This window comes from Marmota marmota, unplaced genomic scaffold, assembly GCF_001458135.2.
Source record: "Marmota marmota marmota unplaced genomic scaffold, marMar, whole genome shotgun sequence".
NCBI lineage: Eukaryota > Metazoa > Chordata > Mammalia > Rodentia > Sciuridae > Marmota > Marmota marmota.
Genome location: NW_026000019.1, coordinates 29,240,150 through 29,262,077, shown reverse-complemented (window position 1 = coordinate 29,262,077; position 21,928 = coordinate 29,240,150). Strand labels below are relative to the sequence as shown.

The 21,928-nt window shown below is 47.0% G+C and overlaps 1 protein-coding gene across 1 annotated transcript; it reads left to right on the top strand.

Annotated features, from left to right (window-relative positions):
* Nucleotides 1-2,094: 2,094 nt before the first annotated feature.
* Ackr1 (atypical chemokine receptor 1 (Duffy blood group)) lies at nucleotides 2,095-5,205 on the top strand. Its single transcript, XM_015492077.2, has 2 exons — nucleotides 2,095-3,769; nucleotides 4,178-5,205. Exons 1-2 carry the CDS (start codon nucleotides 3,749-3,751, stop codon nucleotides 5,177-5,179), a joined length of 1,023 nt encoding a protein of 340 aa, XP_015347563.1. The 5' UTR covers nucleotides 2,095-3,748; the 3' UTR covers nucleotides 5,180-5,205.
* The last annotated feature ends 16,723 nt before the right edge of the window (nucleotides 5,206-21,928 follow it).

Genomic DNA, 21,928 nt, shown 5'->3' with positions numbered 1-21,928 from the left:
CTGCTTTGGGTGCGGTTTTGTACTCGGTTTGGAATGGNAAAAAAAAAACAGACAAACAAAAAAAGCGCAAAACGAAAAAAAACACAAAATCAAAAAAAAAAAAAAATAAGGAAGAAAAGAAAAGAAAACCTGGACCGCTCGAGGAGAATGGAGGTGGAAGGGTAGGAAATGGGGAAGGAATAGGGCTGGTGTGGAGGGTGGGCTCTCCCCAGCCCTCCTCCCTCCATTCCCCCAGCAGAGGCGTTTCCCAGACTTCAGAAACCCAGGAATGGGAAAGTTGTGAGCAGGGGCTGGCGGTGGCTTTTCCTCTGTGAGCCATGAACAGCCGTGTCACCTGGACAGGGAGACAGGTGCCGGTGACCCTGGAGCTCTCCCTTCTATCACAAAGAGGAAGGGGTGAGCGGAGCGGAAAAGGTCTCTGGGAGATGTGGGGACCCAGGGCTTTACCACTGCGAGGGCATGAGCCCCTGCGAGGAAGGGTAGATCTGCAGAGGAAGGATGGATGGTGGAAAGAGCCCTGTCCACCCCTCTCCTCTCAAGATGAATGAAGCCAGGCCTCGGGGGACAGCAGAGCCCCGCTGCCCTTCCTAGTCCCAGCAGCTGTGGGAGAGGCGCTGCTCTGGGGCCTGAACTGCATCTGCTTCCCCGGCGGAGGGACCCCTCACTCTTACCTACCACCCTGGACTGTTGCACGGCAACCGCTCCTCTCATGGCATTGCTCAGCAACTCCGCCTCCATCTTGTGCCACCCTGTGCCCCTTCCTGTCCCCTATACCAGCCCTTGGTCCTTCCTCCCTCAGCAGCCAGGCAGACATAACAACAAAAATACTAAAAGGAGCTTCACTGCACTGAGCTGTTTCCTGCCCAAACTAAGGGAATAATGTGAACTCTGTGCGCATGTGTGTGTGTGTAACTGTGTGTAAATGTGTGTGGGTGTGTATGTGCTGTATGTGCCTGTGTGTCTGTGTGCAGGAGAAACAGAGAGGGATGGAGGAGGAGGGCCAAGGACCCGGGGTCCTGGGCAGGTGGACGGGGCGTGGAGCTTGGAGAGGAGGGCTTTGGGAGTGGAGGAGTCCTGGTCAGGGTTTGTACCTCACCTGGGATGTTGCTCCATCCGGGTCTTTTCCATGCTACCCCCCAATGCCCGTCTGTTTCAGAGAAAACAGTCCCAGGATGTGTTTTTGCCCAGCTGTTCATCTCATCTCTCCCTGAAACACAGAGCATCCAGCCCCTCCCTCAGCATCCCACCTCCAAGCCATGGAGTCAGTGTCACAGCCTTTGCTATGCACCCCACAGGCCTCTCCTTGGCACTGACCCTGGATTCCCAGCTGTGGATACCCATAGGTCTGGGTCCCCACCCCTGCTTTGGGTTTTCGGTTTTCCTCCTGTGGCCAAGCTGGCTGCTGTGGAGATGAGGCTGCTCACCCTCCTTGTGCTGCCAGGCCTGCCCCCCCCCAGACCCCGGATGCTCTTGGCCATTCCCCTCCCCCTCTCCAGCATGTCCTCCCTGCTTTGACAACGGGCGTGCAAAATGGGACATCTGCAATCCAGCAGGTCGACCCACTCTTTCAGTTCAGGTAATACCTTTGTGAATCTTCCAGCCCCTGGTTAGGGCCCTGGGCACAGCAGGCAGCCTCCCCCCTCACCTAAGCCAGGGCCCCCTCCTCTTTCAGCAGCAAGGGAGCCTGGGGCCCCAGGTCTCTTGGGCTTCCTGTCTCCCGGCACCCGCTTTTGGGAAAAAATGATTTTTCCTCTTTGAGCTGAACCACTCTGTCCATATAACACAGAAGCCATATTTGTACGGGGGGCGGGGGGAGCGGGGCTGTTGTGCTGTGTGTGTCTGTCCATGGGGGGGAGGGGGGCAGGGAGCAGGGAGGGGATCGTGTATCTTTATAATCTTTCTAACTCTCCTGTGCTAATCTCAGAGGGATCACCCTCAATATATCTGGATTACCCGTGTCGTCCGGCTGCCTCCTTTCTGCGGCTGTCACCCTGCAGGGCTGCGAGTAGCCAAGGGCTGTTCCGGAATCCCTTGCACCTTGCACCTGCCATCTCAAGGGGCTGCCGTGTCCTTGCCATGTTCTCTCGAGAGCCTCTATGTCTGGAAACAAGGGAGACGAGTGTCTTCACCCCCTTTTGCTGGGTCCTCCCTTTCCAGGGAGAGTTTGGGGTGGGACATCTGACTGTTCCCCCAGTCCTCTGCCTGGCCCTTGGAGGCACCCTCAACACTGTCCAGGAAGGAGAGTGACCCGATCATGGCCAAACTTAACTTTCCAGCCCTCCTCCTGTTCAACTGAGACCCTGTATCCTGGGAGATCATGGAGGCATTTCTACAAGGTCTGAGGTGTTTTGCCCCCAGGTACCCCTCTATGTGACTGAGATAAAGGTCCTGGACAGAACTGGAGTTAAAACACTCCATGCTTTCTTGAAAAGATGAATCCCAGTGTCCCCTGTCCTGCTCCTGTCTCACTGTTCTGACTTGGACGTTCTATGACCCATGCCTCCCCAAATGCAGGCTACAAAGCCCACACTGAAGAAATAAAATGCAGAAAGGGGGTGACGAAATAGCAGAGATCCTGGGAAAGCAGCCGAAGGAGGGCCCAACAAGGAGAAGAGCCATGGGCTCAGGAGCATCTGCCTGCAGGGAAGATGCCCTTGGTTTCTGCCATCCAGAGAACTAGCAGTTCCACTCCCCGCTGTCCCCCAGAAGAAACCTTACTTATTGCTGAGATGTCAGGCCAATGAAGCAACCCCAGAACCCTTATGTCCCCAACAGAAACATGAATAGAAGTTACCCCATGGGGTAAAAAATATGGTGTCTCATTGTCCCCAAGAGCCTTACTTGAACATGGCAGACCAAGCGCTCTGCTTGGTGTGGAAGAGACATTCACTGAGCCCATAGGTGGTGAAGCAAATGCTCCGTCAGTCCCCAGAGGAGGGTCATGATTCGGCCTTGACAGCTCCTTCAGTCCTCCTTCCCTCTCACACCGGCACACCACACCTCAGATAGCCATTCACACTCCCCAGACACCGCCAGCACCTAACACACACTCAGATGTGGGGCACATGGCTACCTCTCTCTCTCTCTCTCTCTCTCTCTCTCTCTCTCTCTCTCTCACACACACACACACACACACACACACACAGAGGTAAATTGTTCTACCTAATACACACAAAGAGCCCCCCACCTAAATGCATACCCCCACCTGAGGCTGGACAGATCCAACCCCAAGCACCATGAACACACCTTCCCACACACCCGTGGCTTTGGAACTCTCTCCTTGGATTCTGTCCAAGGGGTTGGGCAGCACTGAGGTCATCTGCTGCCATGGCTCTCCAGCTTCCCAGCTCTTCTCTTATCTCTGCCCCTCAAGCCGCCCCTGGCCGTCTCCTTTCTTCCTTCCTTGTGCTTGAAGAGTCTCCACTTGCTGGAAAGCCCCCAGGTTTCTCCCTTTCCATCTTCGGGAAAATGCCCCCTTTCTGGTCCTGGCCGTGGTGTTTTCCTGAGACTGTCTTGACCTGCCAGACCCAACCTCAAAACAGGAAGCCCGGGGCCAGGGCCCCCATGTGGACCTCGGGCTCAGGCAGGCAGTGGGCGTGGGGGTAAGGCTTCCTGAGCGCTGCCCCTGCCCCCGTGGCCCTGCCCAGAGCCCGAGGGCCTTCATTAGGCCTCAGCACTTATCTTGGAACCACAGCTGCAGACAGAGTGTCCCAGCCCTTCTCTCGGCCTGCCCTGAGCGCACAGTGCGATGGGGAACTGCCTGCCCCGGGTGAGTGGGAGAGCCCCTCCACCACTGCCTGCCTCTTGGCCCCATGGCCTTGGGTGAGCCCCGAGCTCCTTCCTTTTCTCCTGTCTCTTATCCCCCTCCTCGCTCTATCTCCTCTTAACAATCTGCTTCCTTCTCTCCTCTTTACCCAGTCTCCCCTGAACATCTTTTTCCTTTCCCTTCATTTCTCAGCCAGTTCCATGCAGGTCCTGGATGACCCTGCCCTCTGCCTTCTGTTCCTCGGGTCCTACCCCTTCCCTGGCTTTTCCACACCCTGTCCCTGCTCGGGCTACTCAGCCTCCCTCGGCTCTCCTTCTCCACCTCCCTTCCCAAGTCCCCGAGGTGCCAGGAGGCTCTGGGTGGGGTTCCCGGATGCTCTGATGGCCCCCTCTGCTGCGTGTTACCCTCCAGGTGGAATCCTCACTCGCCGAGAACAGAAGTCAGTTGTTTTTTGAAAGCTATGCTTGGAATTATTCCTACGGTGAGGAATCCTATGAGGACATCTACATCCCGGACGCTGTCGCCCCCTGCCACTCCTGTAACCTGCTCGATGACTCCTCGCTGCCCTTCTTCATCCTGGCCAGCATCCTGGGCATTGTGGCTAGTGGCGCTGTCCTCTTGGCACTTTGCAGATCTCTCTTCCACTGGCAGCTCTGCCCCAGTTGGCCGATCCTGGCCCAGCTGGCTGTGGGAAGCGCCCTCTTCAGCATGGCGGTGCCCATTCTGGCCCCAGGGCTAAACAGTGCCCACAACCCTACCCTGTGCCGCCTGGGCTACTGGGCCTGGTACAGCTCAGCCTTTGCCCAGGCTCTGCTGATAGGGTACCACGCCTGCCTGGACCCTAACCTGGGGACAGGCCACACCTGGGGCCTCACTCTCGGCCTCTCTGTGGGGCTCTGGGGAGCGGCTGCCGTATTAGGGCTGCCAATCACCCTGGCCACAGACACGTCCTATGGCCTGTGCACCCTGGCGTCCAGCAGGGGCCTGGGGACTTTGCAGTCCACACACGCTGCAGTCTGCTTTGGCATCTTTGTCTTGCTGCCCCTGGGTTTGTTGGGAGCCAAGGGTCTGCAGAAGGTGTTGTACAGGGGGCCATGTCCCTGGATCAGTGTCCTGTGGGTCTGGTTCATTTTCTGGTGGCCTCACGGGGTAGCTCTGGGATTCGACACCCTGGTGAGGTCCAAGGTCTTGCTGCTGCCAACGTGTCTGGCTCAGCAGATCCTGGACCTGGCCCTGCACCTGGCAGAAGCCCTGGCCATACTGCACTGTGCCGTGTCTCCCCTGCTGGTGGCCCTGTTCTGCCACAAGGCCACCCACGCCTCCTTGCCCTCCCTGCCCCTTCCTGCAAGACGGTCTTCTCATCTGGACACTTTTGAAGGCAAATCCTCCCTCCCTTCCCACCTGTCAGCCTGAATTAAAGTTTACACGGCTTTTATGAAGTGAGTAGTTTCTGATTTTGTCTGGGGATGAAGAGAAGAGGACGGAGAAGGGAGAGAGAGCAGGACATTTCCTGCCAGATTTTCCTGGCAGCATCTGTTTCGCGAGCCGGCCTGGGGAGAAAGGGAATGAGGTCTGAACATCCTCAGGACACACACATGTCTTCTTGAGGTGTGAGGCTCCTGCCTTCTCAAGGGGGAAGAGAGGAGAAACAGGAGCACGATGGGAGCAGATGAGCCCTGGAAACGAGAAGACATGCTTAATAGGTAAACAAAGAAAAGAAGCTCGTGCAGAGAGCAAAGGGGATAGGAAGAAAAAGTGGAAAAGCTAGGAGCAGTGGCCCATGCCTGCAATCCCATCTACTAGGGAGGCTGAGGCAGGAGGATCACAGTTTGAGGCCAGCGTCTGCAACTTAGTGAGATCCTGTCTCAACAAACAAATGAACAAAAAACTAAAAAGGACTGGGGATGTAGCTCAGTGGGAAAAGGGTCCAAAAAAAAAAAAAAATAGAAACTGGAGAGAGAGAACAACAATAAAACCAGAGGTATATTTCCTCTTCCCTGTTCACCATGTGTAGACTCCTCCTCTGTCTTTTATCTCCTCTCTGGCTTTGTTTAGAGATCAGGAAAGGTGGGGAAGGAGGGAGAAGTATCCTCAGAGACGATTCTCAGTCCAGGGTGAGGTTTATTCTTGATTCCTGTGTGTGTGTGTGTGTGTGTGTGTGTGGTGTACATGTCTGTGTCTCAGTCTGTTAGAATCTAAATGCATTTTCGATGATGCCTGTATGTAATAACACATTTCTTTACATGTGCTTGCGGGTGGGCCGGTATCTGAACCCTATGTCCCTGTGTGCGTGCACAGACTTCTCCAGGGTCCCTCTCCCCACTTACTTCTGTGACCATCCCCATTCTCAGGGAACGGAAGCAGATTGCAGGATTTACTCCTTAAACAAATGAATTACCCAGTGTCCCCCCCACCCCCCGATGTAGAGGGAGGAAAAATCTAGAAGTCATGAAGAATGGAGAAACTTAAACGGGGAGGCCCTAATCTGATTCATCTATATGGAATCCCCTAGAATTTCCCTTTCAATCCCCAGTTACTGAATTAACGTTTCTTTCCCACACAAACCTTTCCTCCTACTTCCCACAAAATAAATACCCCAAAGTACAAAGCCCTCTCTTTCCCAGATAGGCCCCTGATCCTCTTGCTGTTTAAATATGACCTCGGAAGCTTCTGCTCACACTGTATCCAGCCAAGTTTAGGTGACGATTGGGAGGGGAGCAAGTCCCTCTTCATATGGGGGCACAACCTCTATTGCCAACAAATTCACCTCTTCCCAGAGAAGCCACAAAGAGCTCCCCCCACAACCCAACTGAAGGCTGGGAACACCTGAGCAGGGCCCTCCCGTCTGTCTGAGCCTAGTTACCATCTTTCCATTTTTTCCCCAGAACAGGCCCTGCCTAGTTGTTCCCTGAAGCATTTCTGCTTGACTCTGGGTCTGGGGATAAGTAGGAGGTATGGGAGGGGCAGCAGAGAGGACGGAGAACATGTCGGGCAGGAGGGTCCAGAAGGCCCAGGGAATTGTCCTGGGTGGGTGCTGTGACAAGGCCTCTCAATCTCCCACCTCTGGTTTCTTAGCAACCGCCAGGTTTAGCTCCGGATTGGTGCAGCCCAAATTGAGAGGCGGGATCTGGGGACCGCTGGAGACGCGGGAGACATTCTGAAACAGAAAGACAAGAGAGAGAGAGAGAAATGAAGAAAAAGGAACTAGTTTACAAACCAAGATTATGCTCAGGTATATTCACCACCGTGGGTAAATCTCTCCTGGTTATTTTTGGTTTTCTCCTGTTCCCTTTTTAGCCTCCTTCCAAAATCCCCCCTGTAACCTCTGACCACTCTCTCAGTCCTGCCAGATGTTGCCCTCCTCCCTGACCAGGGACCGGATTTTTGGAAAGGCTGACCTAGTTGAGGGGAAGGAGAGGCTGTTTTGGATTTCCAGAAGTTTCCAGCCTTAACCTGATGTGAAGAAGGCTTGGTTTCAGACCACCCCCCACCCCCAGCCCCACCAGCGCCTACAGACACAAGTCCCTCCTCACTTGTCCAGGTAGAGAGAGAGCCCAGACTCTTGGGGAGTAGCTTGTCAGCTATCGCATCCCTCACCAAAGAAAGGCAGAAGCAGAAGCCGGTCACTGATAAGAGGTCAGAGTGGGTTGGAGACTGGCGTCCCCACGGTTATCTGCCCCTCATTCCCACCCCTGCTGGCTTGCCCTGGTCCCTTCAGGGGCTGCCCTTTCCCTGCCATTATCTATCTATCCTTCTGGATGGTTCTTTCTTACATCCAACTCTGACCTCAGCCATTTCTTTAAAGCTTTCCAGGGGACCGGCTGCCCCTGTCCATTTAACTCACTGCATGCCACCGACCACTCTAAAATTGGCCTGAACCTGGCATCTCTTCTGCGACTCTTCAGGAATACAAATCCTGTTTCCTTAGAACCCTTAAGAATTTAATCTGAGGGTTGGCAGGGACTTTAGCGGTGTATGAGTTATGGGGCCTCCTGGCTAAGCAAAAAAATCCTCTCAGAAAGATGAGAGCCATGGAGGCTAGCTCTGGGGAGTACACAAAGCCCTGGGGAGGGTCAATTTGCATTAAGGAAAGGGACTTGTTTCTTGAGGGAAGTTTAAAAATCATGTCGAGGCTCATAATTCATGTATTTCAGGCTGAGGCTGCTCCCGGAGGATCCAGGAAACGAATGGCTGGTCCTCACACCTTCTTATCCACCTTTATCTCCCTATCCTCCATCCCCACCACCAATGTCTTCCTGCAGCCACTCCCAGAGGGATTCTGATTGAGAACTTCACTGGGATTTCAAACCGAATTCATCGCCAACTCTAATTGCCAGGGATTTGCATGAAAACCATCGTATGCTATCTAATTATTCTGACAACCGCAGCCCGCCGTCTGGGCACAAGGAGAATCGCGGTTTTAATTAACAATAATGCACCTTGCAGATGAATGTGACTGTTTAGGTTAATTAACAAGTCCAAGTCCTTCCAAATAATCTCCAGACATCTAGGTGATTTGGGCAGGAGGGGTGTGGGACACACAGTGGAGTAAGGAGTATTTAGAAATCAGTTCAGCAAAAATGTCTGTTAGCTGTCATCTCTCCCTTAACAATCGGAGACAGGAAAGAGGGACTCTCCAAGGGGTGGCCTCTGAATAATTGGTTTAGAAGAATTTGGTGCCAACACTTTAGGGGGATACATCAGGTATCCTTGTATTTATTGCACTTAGTTTTAGGACATCTTTTAGATGCACTTTTATTATAATTCTCAAATACCTATAATTCTCAAATACCTATAATTCACTGTCTGGTCATTTGCAAACTTGGTTTCTAGCATTTACATCAGCACGTACTTATCCCGCCATTTCTCCCCTCCCATATCTGGAGGCACTTAAAGTTGCCTGCCCCTCAAGATTTCTATGATAATGTCTCAAGTCCCACCTACCCCAAGGATAATTGTGTTTTTTTTCCTGGGTAGTTCTCAGTGTCCTGGAAGAACATATTCTATGTAGCTCCAAACTGTATCTTCTGACTTTTTAGTTTTTCTAATAGCCTGAGCCTTGTCTTCTGTCTTTAAAATCAAGTGTTACTACTATTTAGAAGGAAGAAGGGAGAAGGATTATATACCTCTTAGAAAATCTGGTGTTAGTTGTCAGGTGTGGTAGTGGATGCTTGCAATACAGTGACTCTGGAGGCTGAGGCAGGAGGATTGTAAGTTCAAGGCCAGCCTCAGCAACTTAGGGAGATCCTGTGTCAAAATAAATAATAAAAATGAAAATGGGTTGCGGATGGAGCCCAGTGGTAAAGCATCCCCGGTTCAGCCTCCAGTAAAGAAAAACTGGCCAAAGTTTCTCTTTAAGAAAATATACCCAAAATTTGACATTTAGTTCCTCCCTACTATACTTAAAGGTAATCTCAAGTGCTTTGCTCTCTCTCTCATAGGACTTCCGCGATCAGCCCATGACTCTTGCTCACTAAGCTTTATGCCTGGTGGAGACTTTTTGGTCTTACAAATGGACAAATTTTTTCTCTAAGAGTCTTTGCACATGACATCTCTTCAATCCGGAACTCTCTGTCCTGTGCCTTCTGTGCGAGTTGCACCTTCTTATCTTGGGTGTCTCAGTGCAAATATCAAGTCCTCAAAGACGGAATGTGGCCCCGGTCACCTTGTGCACCCACTTATTCCCTACCAATGCGCTCAGGCGGTGTCCTTTGCAGCATGCACTCCTGTGAGAATCTGTCTTGTTCGCTCATTTATTGGCTTCCCGATTCACTGCTTGCCTTCACCACTAGAGCATCAGCTGCATGGGAACAAGACCCTTTTCTCTTTTGTGGCTGGTGCATAGTCAGAGTTCAGTAAACGTGGGATAAATATATTTATGAACTGAATCCCTATGAATAAAGCATGGCTCCACCTGCTAGAAGGGCCCCAGTCCAGTGGGGAACAGGAACAAGCAAGCAAATAACTGGTGCAGAAAAATGTTGCAAAGTGACTTTCTTTCCCTAAGTCCTCTAGGGCCTCTCTCTCTCATGTCATCCAGTTGTTTAGGGCAGAAAAGCCTGAAGGACTGTCAGGACAAGGTTTCTGGTCCATGAACCTGCTTTCTGTGTCAATTTATGGCTGGCAGAGCGAGGTGGGGGGTCGGGGGCAGATGGGACTTCCCCACAGTTCCTGAGCATGTGTTGGAGGAAGAGTCCTTTCTTCTCCTTTGGGGCCCTGCCGGGCTTGGGACAGCAGGGGAAAACTGGGAAGGGCTGTCATGTTTCATCTGTACTTGAGGAAAAATGAGTCACAGGACATTTCCCCAAATTCTAGGAGACTTCTGTTGGCCCAGAATCAAATTTAGAGTCCAACCGCCTCCTCTGATTTCATCACGCTCAAAAAGAGAACTACACTCCCTTGAAACTAAAGGTCATTTCAGTCTCCATGTTGATTTTTTTTTCCTTCAGTTTCCCCTTAGCTTGGGCCAGCCTTACCCCTTCCCCACCTCTGAACCCAGTTCCCTTTCACCTCCTGGCCTCTGTCGCCCCCCTGTGGCAATCTATCTTCCTGCAGTTCTGGGTACTTTGTTAACCCTTTGAGGCACTTAAGGGTATACAGTTCGTGTCACTTACAGAAATTATTGCCCACTAAGTTGATGATGCTGTGAGAAGTCCTGAAAGAGGTAGAAATAAGTCAGACGCAATTCTAGATATCAGCATCTCCCTGAACCTATCTTGGGTCCTCCAATCCCTCCCTTCTTTCTTCGGTTCTCAAGATTTCCTGGTCTTCTCCAGGACAACCCTGAACATATGTGGGTCCCAGGACATACAGGAGAACCTCAAAGCCCTCAGGTACCCAGACTTTCCAGATGAGTCTTCTATTTCACGGGCAATACCAAAGCTTCAGGGTCTTCCCTGACCCCCACGGTAATGGAGATTGAGCCTAGGACTGCTCTTGCACTGAGCTACATCTCCCAGCATTTTTTAGTTTATATTATAGCAGCGTCTCACCCAGGGTTGCCTTGAACTTGCTATACTCCTGGCTCAGTCACGGGAGTAGCTAAGGATTACAATGCCCCACCATACCCACTAGGAGAATATTTTTTTTCTAGGAATGTTCTTTATGTGCAGGTGCAGAGATGGTGGAAATGTAAGGGGGGATTTCCAAGATGGTTGTGCTACATTCTAGGTACAGATACACTGAAAAAAATTACCCAGAGAAGAGAGAATAGGCATGGAACATTGGAGTAGAAAGTTCTGTTCATCCAGTGTTCAGGACTAGGAATACCCGTGGGAAGAAATAATAGGGAGACTGGTTTTGGCTGAATGTTAAGAAAAGCTTTTCACTATTGAATCTGTGCCACAAGTATGGGCTGTTACATTCTTGCTAATGGAAGGAAAGAAGGAAGGAAGGAAAGAAGAATGGATGAATGGATGGATAGATAGATCGCTCTATCGATAGATAGATAGATCAATAATTGGTTGGTTTATTCCTGTCTGAGATCTGAGAAAAAGCTGAGAAAGAAGTGGACTACCTCTGTCCTCAGCCTGGAAGCTGCCAAAAATACAACCGTGCTTCTCTTCCACCTCATTGTCCCCTTCAAGCCTTAGAACAACACAGCTCTCTTCAGAGACTTGGTTGATGGATAGGGACTATCCACGAACAGTTTTGGGGAATATGAAAGGAGCAAGTGGGGGAAGGTCACTGAGCTAGCAAAAACTGCAGAAATTAAATAAAACTTAATAGAGATTAATGCAAAACCTACATTTAAAAAAAAATCAATTGCACTAAGTGCAATGGAAAAGGCTTGGCTCAACAGAAAGAAGTTCTTGTAAGAGAGACTTAGAGGTTTCACTTGGCTACAGGCTAACGATGATTCAGTGGTATGTATGGCAGCCAAAAAGCTGATGCAAATTCAGCCTGCATTAAGGCACAGCATACGGGACAAGGGAGCGTGCAATACCACCCCTGCCCTGGACAGGACATGTTTAGAATGGAGAGCTCAGCTCTGGGACCTGTGTGTTGAAAGAACCACTAACAAATTAAAGCTCTTAATAGGTGGTGGCCAAATTGATGATAAAATAGAGCTCTGCTACTGCTAGCTATAAAGCGGGGCTGAAGGAACGAAGGTGTGTGTACGGGTTGTGGGAGACTTACACTGGAAGAGTGCAGGAAATACTTAGCCGTCTTTAAATAGCTGAATAGTTGTGCTGTGGAAGAAGCATTAGACGTGTATATGTCAGAACTAGGATCACTGGATGGAAAGAAATAACAGGGAGACTTGTTTTGGCTGAATGTTAGAGAAAGCTTTTCACAGTTGAATCTGCTGCAAGGATGGGCTGTCACATTCCTGTTAATGGAAGAAAGGAAGGAAGGAAAGGAGGGAGGGAGGAAGAACAGGTAGGTAGATAGATAACAATGCATATAAGAACACCATTGCTCTACACTGATCTATGTTCTTGTTTTACAGTGGCGAACATAACATGTGTATGTCTTGCCCTTGTGGACTTTAGGGACCAATATGAAAGGCATAGATAAACACCAACACACACACACACACACACACACACACACCACAAATTAGAAATGCTGTTATAAGAAAAAAGAACTGGTGTGACTATGAACAAGAAGAGAATAAGAGTGTAGAAATAATCTGAGTTGTGAGTTCACAGTTTTAGAACAGATTCAAAACGTGAGGCTGTAGTAACAGTTCATCAGAATGTGGTAGAGGACACACTGTGCATTGGGATAGAGCTGGGACCAGTCCAGTGGCTTTCTCCCAAATGGCAGAGCATCAGAACCACCTGGAGTGAGATTTTCAATAGTCTTTTACCAAACCTAAGGTACCATGAATCAGAATATTTGGTCCCAGACACTCTGGAGCCCTATGGTAATATATTAAATGAAAAAGCTTGATAAAAATGCATATTCATAGATTCTGGTGTCTGTGTCTCCCTTATGATGATTTTAATCTCTTTGAATTCTGGAAATTAAATGTCTCTGATTTAAAGCTTGAATACTTTGGTCTCGTCAGAACCTGGTTTGTGGAACAATGAAGGAATTCTTAGCCAGATGTGCACCTGAACTGAATTTTTCCAAGAGGTGGGTACCATTTCTCTGCACCAATTACTGCAGAAAATGTAGCTGGTGCCTGGGGTCCCTCTAGTGGTCAGAAGCTGTCACTTCAGCTCCCACTTTGCTTCCAGACCCAGGTTTGGCCTGGGAATTTGCTGAGGGGGGCCTCTAAGAGGAATGAAGAGGTCCTAGAAAAGAAAGCAAAGGAGTCTAACACATGTTCTGGGAAGTTCTTTCCTAGAATCCATGTTAAAAAATAGAAGTTGCAGATCTCAGAAATTGCTTTCCAAATTCACCCTGTTTCCCTTTTTTGCCTTGTCTTAGATGATCTAAAATTAGAGAAGGTTGAGCGATACACAGTTTTTACCAACCAGATAGGGTTTCCTCAAGGTACCAGGCTATTAATCATGGATTTCCAGAGTCATTTTTATTCCTTGGGGGAAATATGTAACACAGCAGTCTTGGGTGGTTGGCTACAGCGCTGGGTTGAGTTGGGAGACCTGGGTCGTGTATTCTGTGCTACCTCCCTTAACCAGCTTTCTGAGTTTTAACGTTCATATCTGTGAGAAATCAAGTAATAACACTTGCCCTATTTAGCTCACAGGTCCGATGTACAGATTAAATGAGCTGACAGATGTGGAAACTGTAAAATGAATTACAGCTGGGAGCAAATCCATTGCTATTAGTATTAAAGAAAAATTTACCCTGCAGCCAGTTGGGAAAATGTTCCTTGCTTTTGGGGGCCATTCCACCTAAAAAGAAGTTCTTCCAAAGGCAGGAGCATATGGGAATTGGACTATGGGAATTACCCTTCTACCTCTGTCCCTGCCTCTCCATTCAGCCTTGTGTCCAAAGGGCTAACAGAATCTGCCTGCAACTGTGTTTAATAGGAAGCTCTCTCGGAAGCAGTCCTTTACAGGAGAGGTCAACATGGAGGTGAGGGGAGAAGATGGTAGTGGTAGTAATAGGGGATATTCGTGGACATTTTGCTGGTATTTGGGCTCACTTGTGCTGCCCTATGGTATTATTTACAGAATATTATTAAATGCTCATGGACTGTCAAAAAGTAGTGGTCCCTCTGCAGTCTCCTTGATCAAACCTAACCTTATTTGGGGGGCCTAAAACAACCACATTCCAACACTGCTCACGATTCCTCTCCTGTGGTTTCCATTCCTTGGACTATGATGTCATTTGGAAGCTCCTTGTTATGAGAGGGTGGAGTCACTGGGAGAATCTGTCTGCTCAGCTTCTCCCAACTCAATGAAAATACGCAAGTGCTACATATTCTACTGTCACTCAAAAGTGTGAGCTGTGATCACAATATCACTATCATATGGGAGTCTGTAGGAAATGCAGACTCTGGGCCCCTCCCCAGACCTGCTGCTGAATCAGAATCTGCACTTGAACAAGAACCTAAGCAATTACTTCACACATTGAAGTTGAAGAAGAATTCCACATTTGGCTGAATATTCAACATGGCCTTTGTCTTCATCCACAGTCTTCCATTTGTCCTTCCTGCCCAGCTTCGGCAGATAGGTCCTTTCCCTAGTCTCCAGACTCCACCTCAAAACTGAATAATCGCCATGCAGTGGGGTCAATCCCTGAACAGTTTCCATGTTTTAGAAAAAGTGACAAAAAGTCACATCGTCCATTCTTACCTAGGCTCTCTCTGCCTCGGAAATGTATACGTTCCCCAAACCTCTCCCCACCAAATGGCACAGGTCTTCCTACATTTCTTTCTTTCTTCTACTCTGGGTGGGAGAGGCCTCCAAGGAAAGGTGACTGCAGGAAAGGGTCAGTACATCTGGGATAAAGGGAGAGAAGGGTCAGGGTGGGCACTGCACAGCTGGCCACAGGGTGGATAAGCAGTGCTTTTGCTAGTTGCAGGAGACCACACAGGGTCACCACACACAGAGTCCCATGTCCTGTATCCACAGACACAAGGGCAACCAAGCATGCTTACACATGATGTGCACAGCCACACACAGTCTCCTGCTCTGGACCCTGCATCTGGGCACCATACCCTTCAAGGCAGAGGCCATGCTATGCCATTCCAGCAGCCAGGTCTCGTATGCATTTGGTGGCACAGAGCCCCTCACAGCTGAATCCCCTCTCTACACACAGCAGGGATGCCTGAAGTGACTGCCATTTGATTCTCTCTCTCTCTCTCATTGGTAAACACTGCCTTATCTTATGTTCCTCTTTTCTTTTAGAACTCTCTCTAACATGGAAAATGAATTAAATAGACACTGCTTACAAGTTAATGTATTAGAAATGTTACTGGGAGGAGGGTCAAGGGCAATGGGAGATGAAGCAGCTGAGGAGAGATAAGAAATCAAATCAAAGAAAAGAGCAGAAACCAAAGACAGACTTAACCTGCCTCCTAACTGTGCAGAGAGCATCTCTGGGCCACAGTGTAGGATGCTGGCTTGGATCACATAGCAGCTTCTCTGGTGCAGATGGGGGAGCTAGCTTTTCCAGCCTCCTGAAGAGCCTCCCAGGCTCCAGCCTGACTCACCCCCAAACAATTCCACCTGCAGCCAAAGAGAGTCTTAAAACATGCCAATTTATTTGCCTCCCTCCCATGAATGTCATTGGCTTCTCATCATCCCAGAATAAAGCCAAGAACTACCATGGTAACCAAGGTCCACCCTACCTTTCCTAAACCTTCCTTCCCAGTCTTGTCAATCATGCTAAGTTCCAGACATGAGTAGCAGATACTTCCTCCAAACCTTCTCTGGGGTTTCCCTGTTTTTGCATAAGGATTCTCTTAAAAGCTCTCTACAATTCCCCCTTTGTGTGGTCAATGCCTACTTGTTTTTCAAGACTAAGTTTTGGTGTCCATTGACCTACAACCACCATCTATGAGGCTGGTTTGTTGACTTAGGAGTGCCTACTCTGTGCTCCAAAAGCATCTTGAGCATCAATATGTAACCTCGACCCTTGTATTTTGTTCTCCTGAGACTAAATTTCTTAAGGGCAGAGTTTATGGCTTTCTTACCTTTGGATTTCTAGAAATTAGTTCAGTGCTGGATGCATAGTAGGTTTTTAAATATCTATTATGACTATTAATGCATAAATCAAGGATAAAGGATGGGCCTTTGCAGACTAATGTGTTGTTCTTAATGAAGAGAAAAATGGGGCCCTCCAATCAGAAGTTATGCAACTTTTCCTAGGAACCATAAAAAGCTGAGATCTGAACCCAGGTCTGTGTTTCAGAAACACTTCAAAGCCCTTGCTCTTTCTTTTTCCTATTTCCAGCTGGTGGTGAGTCATAATAGCACATGTTGTTGTATTTCACATCATAAATTCAAGACATTCAGATCTGACCTTCTAGGAGGAACCTTAAAGTCAGACAAGTACAGCCATCTTGTCTTATGGAAGATGGCTAAGGCTCCAGGAAGTGGAAGGCAATCCTAGACATCTTGGTGTAGGCCAGGATGAGATAGCAGCCATTGAAAATCGAAAAGAAAAAAGGATCAGACAACTTAATTTTCTACATTAGAAAGAAAATGGAATCAAACCAGAGCTAACCTAGGTGCCTTAGGCCCCTCAGAGTTATGGGAGGAGAATGGCCAGGAGAACAAAAGGAATATTTCTCTACCTAAACATTGGGCCTAAAAGGAGAACTTGAACAGAATCCATCATTTCCTTCTGGCCTCACACAAGGGGCCACATCCAGATGGAGAAAATGGTTAAGAGGGTCTCACATTTACATATATTTGCATATGTTTGCATATCCACACAGGAACATGTAGTTCATTCTCAGGCAATTTTCAAGTAAATGTGATTATTGCCACCTTCGGGTTGTCATGGATAGATTTTGCTCTTCTCACTTTCCCTTCTCACCCGCCCACAGTGCCTGAGCCCTGGTTCTGGATGCAGGAGTGTGTGTGAAGGTTGTAGGGAGGGCTCTGCGGGAAGGAACCGGGAACGTGAGCGCCTCCAAGAGGTGACGTGGGCAGCTGCAGCCAGGGCAGCTCCTGCAGCCAAGCTGGAGTCCAAACCTTTGTGGCTGCTGCTCAGTCACATCTGTCCTGTCTGTGCTAAGGAACAACTACACCAACTGGGTGTCCTCAGCAGACCACCGTGCCTTTTCCTGCGAAGGTGGCAGAGCAACACCAAACACTCTTCTGGCACACTGGACCATGGGTGGACCATGGGCATTATATGAATGTAAGTCAAGGAGTCAAACCTCAGGCTTCTAATCTCTTTGGAATCTTTTCCTTATAACTATATTATCCCAAATCTGCTCACCTTGGAGAATCAGCGCCCCCCCCCCCATTATTCAGCTCCAAATGGGTTCTTCCCAACAGGTTTGTTCCCCACCCCCTCTTTGTTATTGGGGGTTGAACCCAGGGTGCTGTATCTCAGAGCTACATCCGCAGCCCTTCCTCAGCCTCTCCAGTGGGTAGGATCACAGGGGTACACCACTGCACCTAACCCAAATAGCCTTTTAATGATGTAGGGTGTCAAAGTAACCCAAAGGGGAGCTTGAACCATGAAAAGTCAAGGCTGAGTTAGATCAAGTACCAGAATTCGATGAGGTAAGCACTGATTTCCTGGTTCATAAACACTGTTGTCTTGTTGCATCCTCATGTAGCATCCCTAGCGAAAGGCTCTAGATCTTTGGTGTCTCTTTTATAAGGGAACTAAACCCAAGCCCTCATGACCTCATTACCTCCCAAGGGACCCTCCTCCTAACCCTCATATTGGGAGCTGGAATTTCAACATATAAATTTAGTTGGGACACAGACATCCAGTCTGTAGCAGTCATTGAGAGCAAAGGCGCTGAGGTCTGAGCTCAATTCGCAGCTATATGACTTGGGACAAGTCACAGAATCTCTCTGAGGCTCAGTTTCTACTGAAAGTGGACCAGCAAGTGCCTATTATTTGGAGGATTAAATTGACTCACATGTAAAAAACTTTAACACAGTACTTGGCACCAAGTAAGTTTTCAAGGTGTGAGATACAATATAAGAAAGGCATAATTAAGTACCAAAATATGTGATTTAGAGTTGTCCAATTTTAAAAATTAGGGTAAAAATAAAAACCTGAAAAACTCTCTAATCCAATATTTCTCAAAATAATGGTCTGTGGATTGTTGCCAATTTGTGACTTTTTTTTTTTTTTAACCAGTCTGCTGTAGCATGTAAAAACAGAAAGCATAAAGGCAGTATACTGGTAGACAATTCTTCTCTGATGTTCAGTTTCCCTTTTTAAAAGAGCTGATGAAAAGCAGGTGGTAAAATTGTTAATCCTACATGAGTCCTCCATTTATTAAAGTTGTTGTTTTGTTCGTGAAATTTAAAAATGAGAGTACCACTGCTTTAACAAATTAATGCTCCCTTATACCGCCATTCTCTTGACTCTGTTTGAACTGGGATGCTGGAAATTCTGTGCACTTGAGAACTCAGAGCTAAGCAAACCACTCTAACCCCTCTTTTTTTTTTTTAAAGAGAGAGGGAGAGAGATAGAGGGAGAGAGAGAGAATTTTAATATTTATTTTTTAGTTTTCGGCGGACACAACATCTACTTTTGTAAGAGCGCGCTACCACTTGAGCCACATCCCCAGCCCCACTCTAACCTCTCTTGTGCATGACTGTCCTTCAGGTCTTTGAAGAGGGCAACCACGAAGGAGCTTGGTACAGAGGGCACAGCCTTTGGTTTAGAATCGGTTCTGGTTCTGCTAGCATGTTTCTTTCTTCTGCTAAATTTCTGCTAAATTGGCCAGGAACATGTACCGCTGAAAAATGCATTGGGACCAAGGACCATAATACAAGTGATCTTAATGCATTTTGCCACCTTCTTTTTACTTCACTCTGTGCATGGTAAAGTCACCTGAAAACGTTACACCTATCTAAGCAAGACTGCCTATGTCCTCTAAGACATCTTTACACAGCATGATGTCTCTTCTGCGCCATCAGTTTTTACTCCTCTGAACATGGATGGAATATGATTAGTCAACACTCCCCACAGAATATTTCACCCAGAATTGAACACAATCTTCAGATCTAGTTGATTATATAAATAAAATGGGATGCAGAACTGGATTGGATGGTTTTTTCAGTCTTGGGTTCAATGACACCCTCTGACTCAGACCACTACTCTATGCATGAATTTCAGTACAAATGGATCTCATTTTCTTTCTGGCTGGCTAACAACCTCCAACCCCACCTCCCCAAATTCCAGGACAGCTAATGTTTTGGAGCAATGAGAAGCTTTGATCTTTTTTAAAATTGGTCTCAAGACTACAGCTATGTTTAATCTACTTTTCCAACTTTAAAACTTTCTCTCTGGAAAAAGTAACAACAAAATAATTTTAACGGGCTTCCTTTTCTTTGACATCTGTTTCCATATTACTATCTTCATTTTTACTCATTATTTCTTCTTCTTCATTTTACATAGAATAGTCCAATAAAAGCTTTTTGAAACTATCATTCTATCAAAAACCTATGTGTTCTGCTCTAACCTGCCACACACTGTCCTGAGAAACATCGAGAAGTAAAAAAGAAACTGAATAGAGGGATTAAGAGTATCAGTTTATTAAGAGAACAGTTTATTTGGATTCAAATTTCAACTCTTGTTACTTACTGGTTTTTTGATCTTGGGCCAGTAACTTACCCACTTTATTTCTTATAACCTTCATTTGTAAAAAGAAGATCAATATTACACTTACTTTATCATGTTCTTCTGAGGAATCAATGAGTTAATATATGCCAAAGTGTTGAGAACAGCACCTGGTAAAACCCTCAGTAAAAATCAAACATTAATATTAATATTATCATTGTCCTTATAGGGCCGTGTGGACTTCCAAATTTGTTCTGAGTTACGCTCTCCTCTTTATCTTTTGTGCAAGTCTTTATTCAATCTGAGCTCATTGAAGAGCTCTTTATGAATCCCCATGGGTTTTGTTAGCTGCCTTTTTCTTTTTTTTTTTATCAGAATAACTCATGATTATTTTATTTGAATTTCATTTCTTAGACATACCCGTCCCATTATTATTTTGCATCACAGGTCACAAGACCGTAATCCTCTAATCTGAACTTTTATGAATATACTCCCCCGGTGTCTGGGGTACACTGATCTGAATATTTTACTTAATTTATTCATATATTACCTATTTGCCAAAACATATTAAGATGGTTGCTATATTTTATTATCATCAGGGGATATCCTATCATTTATTATTAGTTTTTTTTTAAACAATAGGGGCACTTTTCTCCCAGTTTCCTAACACATGCACATCTTATCTAGGTCTTCTTTACTGGTCGTAATTAAGTCTTGAGAATCAGTTCTCCCTCATTGCTTTTTCTACCTACAGAGAGATAAAGTTGTCAGCAAGACCAGGCAAGAATTCATCAGCTGTTCTGCATGAGACTTCCAGCAGATGTCCTGCTAGTTGAAGTCCCTCATCACCACTAGATCTTGCCTCTCTGCCAATTTTTGCAATTCAGAGAAAAGAGATTAGAGAGATATCTGTGTGCCAATTGCACATGAGCATGCCTCATCTCCTCGGTAAGAATGAACTTTCCTATAAGGACATCCTCTTCTAAATACCCTTCGTATATGCCTCAGACTCCATGAGATTATTATTATTATTATTTAAATCAACTGTTATCCAGACTGTAGGATTTTTTTTGTTGTTGTTGTTTAACATTAAACTGCTTTGAAAGAAGTGTCTGTTAAAGACCTCTTTGGCCTCTGACTCTGTGCATGGTGGGTCAGAGTAGCTGCCACACCCCGACAAAGTGTATTTCTCATTCAGAACCCTGGGGAGAATGTAAAATACCTGGGCTCCTGGTGGACTTTTTTATTACAAGACTCTGATTGAAGCTAAATCATCACACCTCTGGCTGGCCACTCAACCTCATCTGAGCTGTTGGTTGTTGGTTTGCTAGAGCTATTTTTATGTATTTTCCATTTTGTAGAATGATTCCTGGTGCCTAATCTTTCTTCACATTAGAAAAAGATGGCTATTTGCAGTCCTAATAATAGAGGTTACATTGGATGTAACTTCCCTGAGGGCAAAGGTCTGCCTTCTGATTTACTCCAAACATCAAAGGGGGTTAGTGAAATATAGTAAAACAATAATTTATTGAGCATCTATTCTGTGTCAGAGAGTATTGTTAGGATAAAAAAGTACAAAGATGTATAGGACAGTGTAGGTTCTCAAAAAAATTTATAGATATGGTGAAAATAGGCAGAAAACAGGTCATTGCAACACAGTGTGGTGAGGTTGGTTTTGCAGATACTGCCTTGCCTATCACAGAACCCAGAGGGGAGGCGCCGAGCTCATCTGGAAGGGAGTGGAGGAAATATTGCTTGTCAGGGTAGCTTCTTTCAGTGGTGATGCTGAACTAAATCTTAAAGTTCACTAAGAATGCCCTCTTCTAAATAAATACCATCCCATTTCCCTTTTCTTAGAGTAATAACATTGGGATGCAAAATGAAGCCTTACTTCCCCTCATCAGGAAAATGATCAGTCTTTGGGTTTAAATGGAGAGAGAAAATTGCTTCATTGTCTGTAATCGCTGAATGGCCCAGACAATAACCTGTAAATAGGCTTTTGGGCCAACATCTGGCCAACACTCTTAACACATAAGAGCAGTGGAATCACTTTGTTGGGAAAGGTCTGAGGGAAGAAGAGGGAGGATTTCATGAAGACACAGGAGGGGAAAATCTCAGGGTCCTGTCTGAGTCCCCGAGGCAGCTATTTAGAGAGCTAGGCAGGAGACTGGGACTGGTGGATAAGAGAGCAGGATGCCTGGAAGCATTGGCTGCCGTAAAGGGTCATTCCAGTAGAGCCTTCTGGGGATGATCTTCTGAGTGACAGCTAGCCAGTCCACATCTGAACCCCTGACCACTCTTATTCTCTGGCACCTCAGTCATTGTATGCAGTCTGATTTCTGCCTCACAGATGTTATCAATCATGATTCTCCCCACCCTCTCTCCAGGTGCTGAGGATCAAACCAGGATCTTGCACAAGCTAAGCAAGTTGCTAAACCACTGAGCTACATGCTCACACTTCTTATCAGCAATGCTTAAGTGAATTTTTCTTCTCTCACCATCCAGAGGGTAAAGAGTTCAAAAATCAATTTTCAG

Bases quoted from the DNA above. Each gene is read 5' to 3' on its own strand.
- Ackr1 (XM_015492077.2), top strand. From the start codon at position 3,749: ATGGGGAACTGCCTGCCCCGG. The intron at 3,770-4,177 runs GTGAGTGGGAGA...GTTACCCTCCAG, and splicing joins TGGGGAACTGCCTGCCCCGG to GTGGAATCCTCACTCGCCGA.